Here is a 12,129-nt window from a genome sequence, read left to right as displayed (position 1 = left end):
CCCCCATACCCATCCACATACCCCACCTACCATACCTGCCCCCCCCGCCACACACGCCCAGACCCAAGATGGTGACTAGGGGGCAGGGGGCTTGTCAACAGCTCATCAAAACTCATTATTGGCCCTCCAGCTGGAATAATTGCCCGCCCCTGTTTTACATGCTTACAGAAAGACAGCATTTTCAGATGCACGTTGCCCCAAATGCCAGGCTGGGGTACCCATTCAGTGGAAGGAATTTACCCTTCCTCCTCCTTTTCCACAATAGGCTTGACTTCATGTTGTGGTCTTACATGTTGCTTACCTTTGAGATCTGTCAAGCTCACATCCAGAGTTGGTGAAGCTACAGTCCACCCGTCTGAATAGAGGAGGAGTTGTGAGTAAAGTGCCTCTGAAGGGAGAAGAGATGGCATCTCATCATTGTACAATACAAACAAGGGAGAATAAAATAAATTAGGGATTCTCTAGATGTGCTGAAAAACCATAGCAACTGATTTAAAAATAATAATTTTTAACTTGATTTAAAAATAATAATTCCTAATGCGTCCTTAGTAGTATCTGGGCTCTTGGGCACTGACCTTCCAAGATATAGGTTAGGGGCTTTGAGTTGTAATGAATTTCATGTCAGCATGGAGTTGCAGTAAGGAAATAATTAAAACACAAACCCTCCATTAATCAGTTTAAATTTAGCAGCTGTTTATAATCCCATGAAAACACAAAAACAAAACTTTTCCCTGCTGACTTTTTTTTGTCCTTTTCTGCTTCATAAACACTGTTTTCCTCTGGTTTTATTCCTTCAGGAACCAATCTGACTCTGCCAATACTCCAGCAGTATCTGTGTCAACAGGAGTAGGTGCTGTTTTGAGTAGAATTTTAGCTAATGGTTGCCTAGGAGAAGGCAGATCACCTGTTGCTGGGCCTTTTTCATGGATTTTTTTTCTTATTTTGCTTTCGACTCACTAAAATCCTGTTTTTGAATTTTTTTTAACAAATGAATTGATTTTTATTTCATTTGTTTTTGTTTCTCTTCTTTTTGCCATATTAAACTACTAAACAAGAGACATTTATTCACAAATTCTAACTAGTCTTAAGTGCTGGCGGTGGGTACAGGATTTAACAATCAGTGTTACAGAAAGCAGTCTTGAGTTTTATTTTAGCTACCAGGCTTTGGGGAGCTGACATGGTGTTGTCCCTTACACACAAAAAGACTCAGATGGTGGAATTACTACTCTCCAGATTGTTCTAAAGAAAGCCTGGTTTTAGGGTTAAGCACTAAACAGGGACCTAATCAATTTGGATTCAGTTCTCTGGTTTAGTTCTCAAACTTCTGTGTGAACTTCATGAAGTCACTTATTTGTCTCAAGTCTCCATCTGTAAATTGAGGACAAAAATGCTTCCTTTCTCCACACCATTTGTTTTTATTTAGGTTGTAAACTCTTTCAAACAGGAACTGCTTCTGCATGCCTCTAAAATTCAGTGTTAGGATGAAGCGTGGACTGTAGCACTACAGTAAGGCTATGGGCAGACGCATATTTTAGCTGCTTTAAAAGGAGAGGAGGAGGGGGAATGGCTGCTCTGAAGTACACAGCAACTGTTAACAATCTAACTCTCACATATGTATGATCCTGTACCTGTACTGATGCCAGTTAGCTAAATTACCCGAATGTTGGTCATGAATGAAGCAAGGGTAAAGTTAGCATGGCTTTGCTATACTTACATTGCTAAAGATTCATACAGCTGGCATTGTGGTATTGAAACAATTGTTATATCTGTCTATATCCTAAGTCTTGTAGTTCTTGAATATGGACAAACCTAGATCTTAAATGGATCAGGTTCTGTGGGGTGGTGGCAGCAGGTTTTCTCCTCCAGAAGAGCATCAGTCCAAAGGATTGCAAAGAGGGGGCATGGTATTAGCTTCTACAATAAGACTGGTATTTTACTGGTATTGGAATGCTTTTTTTTCCAAAGGAGGAGAGAGAAGAGCATTGGGTAACTCACATGTGAGTCAGTTAACTTGTCAGTTTTTTGGCAGAGTTGTTTACAAGTGCATATAAATATAAATATAGGCTGTAAGAATCAAATGTATTTCTACCTACCTCATCATGAGTATGCACTAGAGGGCTGCATGCACCATCTTATTTTTAGCATTGCCTAAGTTCTTTGTCCTTGACTTTGCAACCTGAATATTCGTTTAACGTAGTATTTTTGTAGGTGATTTCCTAGTTAAAAGACAAACAAACCTGAACAAACAGATTTCATCCTATAATAGCAGACTAACGCTCCATGTGGGCAAGGTTGCAATTTCTAGTTTCAGAGCACAGACCTCTGCTACTTGATGTAATAAAGTAACTGATAGCTGAAAGTAAGTTGCCATCTAGCTCAGTCATTAATTGGAGATAAGACCCTAGCCAGTGGGTTTCATAGACACTGACTGATTAGTAGAAGAACTCTGAGATTGAACAATCTTGTTTCCTCGCCAGTTTGGAAGATGGTGTATTATAGTGCATGCAACCCCTTTGCCAGGGTCTTCTCCCCCACTTCCTGATCCCCCATATTAGTGGATGTAGGTGTGCAAATGTGATTCACAAGAGAAACCCGGACATTTCAAATGGGAATCTATAGTGTTAAAAACATTCCAACCTGTTCTGGGCTTTGAGTTCTTTGCAACAGAAAAATTGCTCTATTTTTCTGCAGTCAAAAAATGAGTGAAAGCTTAGAACTGGCATTTTTCAAGGGTCACCCTGAGTCTAAAGAAGTTGAGAACTACTCACTCATGTAGACCCTTTGCCCTGGTTCATTCCTGCTGCTGCCTCCCAGCCCAGCTGTTCTGTGGGTCACCCTGTCTGAATCCTAGTTCCCCACTTCAGCTTCTTCTTCCAATCTACTCCATCCGCTGCTGTCACATCTCTGGATCTGACCTTTGCTTTCCATTCCAGTTCAGTAGCTTCCTCCCTTATCCATGCTACTGGGATGCCAGCAGGAGGAGCATTATGAGCTGTGAGACTCCTTGCTGTTGTGTCAGCTGCTACCACCATAGCAGCAATTGCAAAGAAAAAAAAAAAAGTCCTGCTCTGTCCTTGGAGCATGCCCAGTTAAGATTGTTCAATCTTGGTTCACACTTGCTCAACAGGCACTTTCATTTGTCTGGATGTTTTGATGTCCATAGGTGGGTTTCCTACCCATTCCCCTCCTTCTCTCCTTTTAAAGCAGCTAAAATTTCAATCGGTTTCCACAGGAACAGAAATGGGGGGGCATTTTTGAGTGAGCCCTCTCTTTCCATATCTCAGGTCCCACCTAGAAAGCACAAAAGTGCTGGTGCTTCCAGCAATTTCTCTGAAACTTCATTTGAAGAAACATGAACTGTTTTTGATCACTGCTTTGCAAAAAAAATGTAACTTGATGCAGACACCCAGTAGATCAGAGCTATCTAACATCAAAGTGGTCAGAGGCCACCCACCACAGGAGCTGCACTAACAGGGGCTGCACACCATTTAGCCTGCATGAGCCACAGGTGACTTCTCATGGCTCACCCTCAGCTCCCCAGCCAGTGGCATCCCCACTGCAGTGCACTGAGTGGGCTTCCTAGTCCACAGGCTCCTCCAGCATAACAGGCTCTACACTGCACCACTTCCAGGGGCAAGAGCAGGAAGTGGAAGAGGGAGAGGGAGCCCAGAGACCCTGGCTGATGTTATAGCTGGGAAGATGGGGGGAGAGGGGGAAAAGAGGTGGCCGAGTATGGGTAGGGGGAATCCACAGATCAACTCCTCGTGGACCACATGCAGAATCAACTATATGATTCTGTAGTGATGCCAGTTAGCTAAATTACCCAATCATCTCTCAAACTCTGCCTAATTTAGTCAAGAGAAGACGCATTCTTGTTAGACTGCTTATCATTGACCTCTCCTTAAAAGCCTTGAAATGCTTCTTTGAACATAAATATTGTTTGTCTCATCTTGGCGGTGGGAGAGGCTGATTGCTTGTTTTATGCTGTTCTAGGTCGATGTCCTTAAGGCAACAGCTCTTCCCTTGTTGAAAAAATTTGGAATTGATGGTGAAAGTTTGGAGTTGAAGGTAAGGATTCTTTTTTTATTTTGTTTTTTTAAGTATCAGTTGACTTGCCACGTTGTCCTTGTTCACCAACGTTTGCTGTCCTCTTCTGTTGTTTGCAGATGTTGTATCTTCATTAAGTTGTATTATATTCATGACTGAAAATTTCAGGCCTGTCCAGGGTACTTTTATTAGGCAAGCAAAGTTGGCTATGGCTTGCAACATGCATGGTGGGAGAAAGATGCTAAGGTTGTTGAGTACGGGAGAAAAGGGAAAACATGGGTCAGTCTTCTCAGACTTGGTCTACGTGACTGAGTTCTGCCAACATCGCTATGTCAGCAAGGGGCGGGAAAAGATCTCATCTAGTAGCAAAAGCTCTGTTATCTGGCATCCCCTGGGAATGGGGGATGCCGGTTAATCAAATATGCCAGTTAATCAAATGTGCACCGTCTGGTGCACTCCCTGGCGTCAGTGTGCCGAGGGACAGGGAGGGGAGCCCTGTGCAGGCTGCTTTGCCCCACTCAGGCTGCTTTGCTCTGGGCCGTGGACCAAAGAAGTAAAGGAGAAGGGCTTGGCTTGTGGCGGTGAAACCAGAAGTGGGACGTCCAGTTTCGCTTTTGCCGCATTCCTCAGAAGCCAGTTAATGGAGCTTTCCGGTTGATAAAGTGCTGGATAACACAGCTTTTGCTGTAGTTGTTGGCAAACCCTCTGATGTAGACATACCTCTGTCAGAAGAAGGCCACTTGTGCCAGGAAAGCTTTTGCTGTTTTGGGGTGCTTATATAACTGGTGGCACAAACTCCTGCTAGAGATACGTGTCTACATTTAGTGGCCTATGCTAAAGCATTGTTGTTCTGGCTATGGTGGTAGTTGCCCCTGTACTGTAAACAAGGCCTCGGTTTCCTCCATATCCAAGTTCTTCTTCCACTTAGAAAAAGCCATTGCATTGCTGTTTTTCTTCTCTTCAGTCCATTCAGTCTCCTTGTATTTCACTCCCCAGCCCATGGGAGGACCAGAGAGTAATAGTGCAGTTTTCTGTCTCCTTTACCTCTGCTACTGGCAGTGAACAGCTGAACCCCAGAACTGTGGTAGATAGTTTAGAGAGACCTCTCCATTACACTCATTAAATGGCTATGCATTTTGCAGGTCCCAAAAACCTGGGTCTGGAAGTAAGGTTTGGGACGTATGAAGGAAACTGTGGTCCTTTTAAACCTAAAAGCATTTAAAAATAACCTTCCAAAATTCTACCTCACTGCACACATTGCTTTCTGCCACTTTGAGTTCCTAAGTATTGACATAAATTTTTTGTACCTGTTTCATGTGCACACAGGTTAATTATTTAAAGCATCTTCTCTTTCTGACTGCCTGAGACATCTGTATCTTTGTTGCTTTGTTTGTTTTGTGGGGGTGAGTTGAGTATTTGATTTAGTCCCTTGCATGTCAAACACCTGAGAATCCTCATTATCCTCTTTCCGATGCATGTTGTTTCTCTAGCTTTGAGGCACAGCTCTGCAGTTATTGCTGCTCGTGCTTAATGCTCGGTGGAAGTGTTTCAGAGGGAGGCAATGTCATGCCTGTTTTGCATCAGAAAGAGGATGATCTTTTACCTGAATTGGTTCTTGCATTACTTTAAGGCTGTAAATAGAAGTCGTATTTGTCCCGACAGAAAGCTTTTTGTCACGGGATTGTACAGATGTCCACATCCGTTGTCTTGCTTTAAGTCCCTCTGAAGTATGCCGGATAAAATGTACTAACACTTTTTCCTGAGTCATCCTGTTGTACATGTATGCCAGTGATTCTCAACCAGGGTGCTGCTGCATTGAGATCTTTACAAGGATGCCATGGGGCGCCATGCAATGTTAGCATTGTTAGGTGGGCAAACATGATTTACAACATAAACCCAGAGATTTCTAATTGGAATCCATAGTGTTCAAAACATTCTGACCTATTCTGGTCTTTCTGAGTTCTTTGTAACAGGAGGATTGTTCTGCACTGGCATTTTCTGAGAGGGTGGCTTGAGTGTAAAGACACTGAGAACCACTGCCCTGTATGGTTATTGCCATTCATTCCAGGGGCAAGCTGGTTGGTCTGTATGCTCTCTCTAGCCACCTTCTGGCAAAGGAGTAGCAATGCAGTTTGGAAGAAAAATGTATGTAAATGACTGTGCTGCTCCTGTTGTGGATCTTAGTCAAACACCAGTAGAGTCAGTCCTGGGTCAAATTAAATGTCTCTTCTCTAGGTATCAGTTTTACCTACCCGCATTCACACAAGACACCAGCCCCTGTGGTTAATACCTAATGCTGGGAGGAGAGCTGTCAGCTTTGATTTGTAACTGTATTCCTTGTGTTTTTTATCTGTTTATTCCACTTACCTGTTTTCTCTTTCCTGCCTGTTTCTAGATCACCAGAAGAGGAATGCCCCCCAAAGGGGGTGGGGAGGTGGTATTTTCCTGTCCAGTAAGGAAAACCTTGCAGCCCATTCAGTTCACAGATCCTGGCAAGATCAAGCGCATCAGAGGAACAGCGTATCTTTTTTTTTTTTTCCCTCCCTGCTTTCCAGGGATTTTTTTTTTAAATCTTCCACAGACTACATTTTCTCATGTGTGGGGGTAGGGGGAGAGAAGGACAGCAGAGTGACACAGTGAGATTGTCATGCTTGGTACCCAGTGGTATGATCACAGTGATTTATTAAATTGCTGCATATAAGCCCTTTGTCTGTAAACCAGTCTATAAAATTAAAATAGATTAAAAGTGTTTGCTTAAGTAGCAAGAAAAATATACACACTTTCTAATCATGCATCATACAGTGTTCCTGGAAAGGCAATTTCAGTATTTGATTTATTTTTTAAAAAGCAACAAACTTAGTGTTATTGTAGCTTCACTTGATAGGCGCTTTTCTTTTTATAATGATGAGACTAAATGCATGTCAGATGGGAGCCTAGAATTAAGCTGCACAGAACACATGTGCACTTGAGCATTGGCTGTCTTATAAAAAACTGGATTAGTTTTTAAACCTCAATAGCACCATCAGAGGTGGAGTGATGAAATGCTGGGGAAAGAGTATGCTATAGCAAAATGCAAATTATAACACCACAGCTCCACAGAACAGATCCTTGCATTTAGTTCTTGTTTTTTCACACCTTGTCTTCCTCAAACCTTCTGTTCCCTCAAAGATGACAAGAATTTTTCTTGATCAGAAGTGCAGGTATTCCATGCCCTCTTGGGCATGAAAGAATTGGAATTCACACTCCCTATGAGCTGTGGCTTGTTAGTAGCTTAGAATATAACTATAACTCAGAAACTGGATTGTTTGGAACTAATTTTTAAATTGTCTCAAGGAGGAAAATCAGAACAAATGCAGTGACTTGCAGTGTAGTCAGCTTTTATTTCTGGCCCTTCCTCATGAACTCCCTTCTGACATGCAAAAGAATGAAGCATCTTGTCCTATAGTCTTGGGATTGGTACAGCTTCACTAGTCTTTGTTACAGTGTGTGCACCGAATCGGTCAACAAGGAAGGATTTACATGTTTGATAGTGTCACGCTCTTTATCGTAGTCTTTCCAGAACTTCAACTTTCATGAAGCTGCTTTGTGTCCTTCTCACTGCTGCTTTGTGAACTTAGATGCCATGTCTGCATTTGAAGACACCAGAATTGAGCTTTGTATGTGAACCACCTTCCCCCTTTACACTGTGGCTTCCCTTTTCTTTTCCCCTGATCTTGTTCCCAGGAGACTTTGAGGCAGGGGTTGTCCAGAAAGCAAGGTTGGAAGCAGCACTGTTAAAGTGCGTCATTTTGCTTTCTGCCAGCCTAGGAGCCCTCTGTTGAATGCGAGTGTTGTCCCAATGTACAATTGTGCAGAATTGCTTCCTTGTATCCATTGTGCTTTTGTAGTATTTGTAAGCCATTTTCAGCCTTTTTTCATCTGCAAGCCCCTAAAAATTACAAATGGAGGTGCAGACCCCTTTGAGTTGTGTGTGTATTCACACACTTTTGATTGATCGCAGTCTTTCACAGACCTGTTAGACATAGTCTGCAGATCCCCAAGGGTCTGTGGATCATAGGTTGAAAACCACTGTGGTAGTGCAATCTTACATTTACACAGTGCCTTTGATTCCCAAGAGTTTTTGGTACCCTCATATAAACTGTGGACAGGGATCAGTTTGCTAATCATTATTTACTGCCTTTAATTTGACTATCTGGATCATTTAAAATATAATAAGCTGTATAGAAGGAGACTTTAGAGCAAGAGTATATCTAGTTCAAATGAGTGGGTGGTGGGCATGGACTGGGACAGTCAGGAGACAGTCAGTCAGTTGGGCCATGATAGGACAAAAAATAGCAGACAAAAATGAAGTGACAGGGCCTGAAGGCAAAGCCTTTCTGCTCCTTTCCCATGCATGCTTAGCTTCCTTAGCTTAGCATGTTTGGCCCAGCTCCAACTGGTAGTTACATAGAAGTGGCACATTTTAATAAAGACAGAGCAGACATGTACTAGGGAATGCTTTGGGACTGTCTCTTGAAGGTAAAGAGGGAGAGATGCAAGTTGGCTTTTTCCTTTTCTTGGTGTATAACGAGACAAAAGGCATTGTTTGTTTTAAAAAAAAAAGACATTTTATGGTGACTAGGGAATGAGTGAACTGATAGCTCTGCATGAGTTCGGAGTGAGTGATGAGCACAATGTGATGGCAAAAACTTAATTTGTACTCTTTGGAATATTATTAGAGTTTTTTGCTGATACTTCTTTAACTTCACTAACTAATGATCATTTTGGAGAGATGTCTTTGTTTGAAAACTTGTATCTTGGCTTCTTTAATGATGGGAGAGGTTTGGCTGAAGAGAGATGCTTAAACTAGCAGGAATGATTGGATAGAACATGCCTGATACTTTTTAGATACAGAAATGAGCACTCCTTTCCCAGCACCAAGGAGATCTTTTAAGGGTGAATGAACAAAACATTCAGGTCTACACATCATGAAGAAACAGAAGGTGATGCAATATCTCTTTAAAATATCCCTTGACAGGCTCATTTAAGATGTGGGTTTGTTTAATTACAGTAGGATAGTCTTCTATACAGGTTTCTCTATATCTGTTTTCAACAGATAGTGCTTAAATGATCTTGTAGAAAGCAAGGAATGGAGGCAGTTCATTAGAGGAGATGGTTGGCAAAAAAACAGATATCCTAAAGAAGGCATTGAGACTTCTTTTCCTTGCACATCTCCTGGTTTTTAGGTGTCTTTTGATCATAGTAAAATCCTTGACATCACAATGTAGATTTTCAGTCAGAGTGTCACCACAGATGGTGAACAGAATCGTGGATTCAGCACGAAGCATCCTAAATAAGTTCATTCCAGATATATATATCTACACGGATCACATGAAGGGGACCAGCTCTGGAAAGTAAGTACTAAAGGTTTGGACAGTGCTGTAGCAGGGGTGGGGGCAGTGGCGGCATTTGCCCCAGGCACCAAAGCAGAGGGCCATCAACAGGTGCTGCCTACCTGGGGTAGGGCACAGGACAGAGTTGCGAGCAGCTCATTTAGGGGGGGTGAGGGGATGGGGGAAGGGCAGCTCCCACCACTGTGTGCATTCCTGGGCAAGCATTGGGGTGGGGGGGGCGTGTGCCCCCCAGATCTGTCCATGCAGATAGGGAGGGCTGCTGCTGCAGGCTCTGCCCTGAGTGCTAAACTTCCTTGCCACAGCTCTGGGTTTGGGAAATGTAACTTATAAAAACATTATAAATATTTTTTGGCTTGTCTGTTAATGTGCCAAATGAAAACAGTACAGTTGATCTTCATTGCCAAATCATCTGTATAGTAAATTACTTTTTACAAGAAAAATGAAAGCAGTTCCTAAATGGAATGCATCTAGGTTTCAATCAAGAAACATGTGCTAAACGTGAAATGTTATCAATGGATTACTGATATATTACAACATTTCCTTTTGGTTTTTCTTCATTTAAAACTGTTGCTTTAGTCTAGTCCTGTGCTTTAACGTGAGAGAGAGGGTACAGGGCATGCAATGATTATAATGCAAAGACTAAAATTTGAGTCAGGTTGTAGACATGAATTGGGAAATCTGATATATAAGCCCTTTGAAAAGTTAGGATTCAAAGCCAAAGTGGTAAACAACAGTGGTAAAAAATAATTATAATACTACATTTTATTGATTTTTCTCATTAATAAAATGTGAAAATGATACAGGGTGGGGGCATAACCGGTATAATACATCAAGGCACAAATTGAGGAGGGGTTTTGCTAAAGTGTTTGTCTAGTTCCATTATCCCGTTGTTGTTTATAACTAAGGGTGGAGGAGAGCTAAGAAACAACTTCCTTTTCTTATCTCTAATTCACACCAACGCACCACCCCCCCCACTCCCTCTCTACAAGCAGTTTTCCCTCTTCCTTGCTTGACTCATTTTTTGTTTTGTTGTGTGGACAGGAGAGGACACTTAGCTGAAATCACACAGGTAATTGAGAGACAATGGAATATAGTGCTATTTGTGGGTGTTTATGTGGTGTTTACGCTGGTTGTCTCTTTCGAGACTGAAAATCCCAATATGTTGTAAACCAAGGGAAGGACACTGGAATTTCTGTTTTTGTTTTATCATCTATTATATATCACAAAAACTGAGTCACATTCCTGGGTGTTTGCCCAAGAGTCCTGCTGCAGTCGGAGGGAGCCCTGTGTGTGCAGCCAAGAACAGAACTTCAGCCTTCTTGCATTCTTCTTCAGTGCAGTTTGGTGGGCCAGTAGCTTAATCACTGTGATGTGTTTGTACCTACTTCTCTTTCCCGACCTCTGTTCTCCTAACAACTGCTTTTTCTTCCTTTGGGATTTCCTGCTTCATACCTGGCTGCAGTGCTCTCTTTTGAAATCGCTTTTTGGTTGGCATTGTCCAAGTCCTTATTTAACAAACTCCTGCAGGCCCACCTGTTCATGCAGCTGTCCAACTACATGGCATACACCTTTACTTGGGTTTTGCTTAGAGCCACAGATCATAAAGACTATGGGCCAGGAATCAATACACTATGGAAATGGCAATGAATTGGGACTCAAGAAAGCATGGCTTGGACAGAATGCTTGTGGCCAAGCTTCTTTGTGTTCGTGGGTAAATGGTATAATTTAGTCTGTTTCTCTGATTCTCATGCTTACTTTCCTCACGGGTATGGTGAGGGTGAATTCTTTGAATAATGTTAAGATCCATAGATCCTGCAATGATGATGGCTTTGGACATATACAATTACATTTTACCCCTATTATGCCAACAGCTGCATGTAATATTTTAAGATGGATTTTCCAAATTGCTGAATGCATACAACTTCAGTCAGACAACTCTGACTGAACAAGTTCTTTTTACCAGAATATCTGAAAGCCTCTTGCATGTGATTAAGGACAATTTTTTTTAAAGGGTCTCACAAGTGACTTTCAGTGAGCTGAGGCCCCTGTCTCTTCTGAAAATTAGGTGGAAGTGATGTTGACATTGTTAACTAACTAATTAGTACAGTGTTTTCCATATTTTGGGCAAAAGGTATATGCTGTACATGAGAAAATATAGTGTGTTTTTTTGAAAGTCTAAACATCTGTGTAGAGTAGCCCTTATCTATTTATAAACTATTTTGTGCCTAGTGAGTCAACGTTTCAGTTTCTAAGAAAGGCTTTTGGGGTTTTTTTTGGTTTTTTTGTTTTCCTGTTTCAACACTCTGTGGAAAACCCCCTGGAAACAAGGCATTGTGACTCAGGGTATTGAACAGTAGCTGGCATTATTAGGAGGGTTTTTACTTCTGGGACAAGATTTTTGGTAAGTGAGGAGTGATAAAATGACAAGAAGTAGAACTAACTGCTTTCAGACAAGTCTCTCATAAATTACCATTGGCATTGGCAGATGCCACTGAGAGGTTGAGTAAATGAGCATGGGGACCAGTATCCGTTCTCATTCTGGCTTCTCTGTGTTGGTTGGCAGGGCTGGGGAAGGCCAGTGTCCTACCTGTCTCATGGATTAAAAGATTAGCAACAGTTAGTTGAGCATGTGTGCACTATCCCTGTTTCTTGGGATAAAAAAGATTAAGCAATGTTCCTTCCAGGCTGC

The 12,129-nt window shown here is 41.9% G+C and overlaps 1 protein-coding gene across 1 annotated transcript in view; it reads left to right on the top strand.

Moving 5' to 3' along the window:
• Window positions 1-12,129, top strand: part of RCL1 (RNA terminal phosphate cyclase like 1) — a 55,459-nt gene that overhangs the window by 16,075 nt on the left and 27,255 nt on the right. Inside the window, exons 4-6 of the mRNA XM_019555192.1 lie at window positions 3,994-4,068; window positions 6,443-6,567; window positions 9,315-9,440. Coding sequence (XP_019410737.1) covers window positions 3,994-4,068; window positions 6,443-6,567; window positions 9,315-9,440 — 326 coding nt within the window. The remainder of the gene's footprint in view (window positions 1-3,993; window positions 4,069-6,442; window positions 6,568-9,314; window positions 9,441-12,129) is intronic.

This window comes from Crocodylus porosus, unplaced genomic scaffold, assembly GCF_001723895.1.
Source record: "Crocodylus porosus isolate Cpor-Errol unplaced genomic scaffold, CroPor_comp1, whole genome shotgun sequence".
NCBI lineage: Eukaryota > Metazoa > Chordata > Crocodylia > Crocodylidae > Crocodylus > Crocodylus porosus.
Note: the sequence above shows the minus strand (reverse complement) of the source record. Positions and strands in the feature narration are given on the sequence as shown.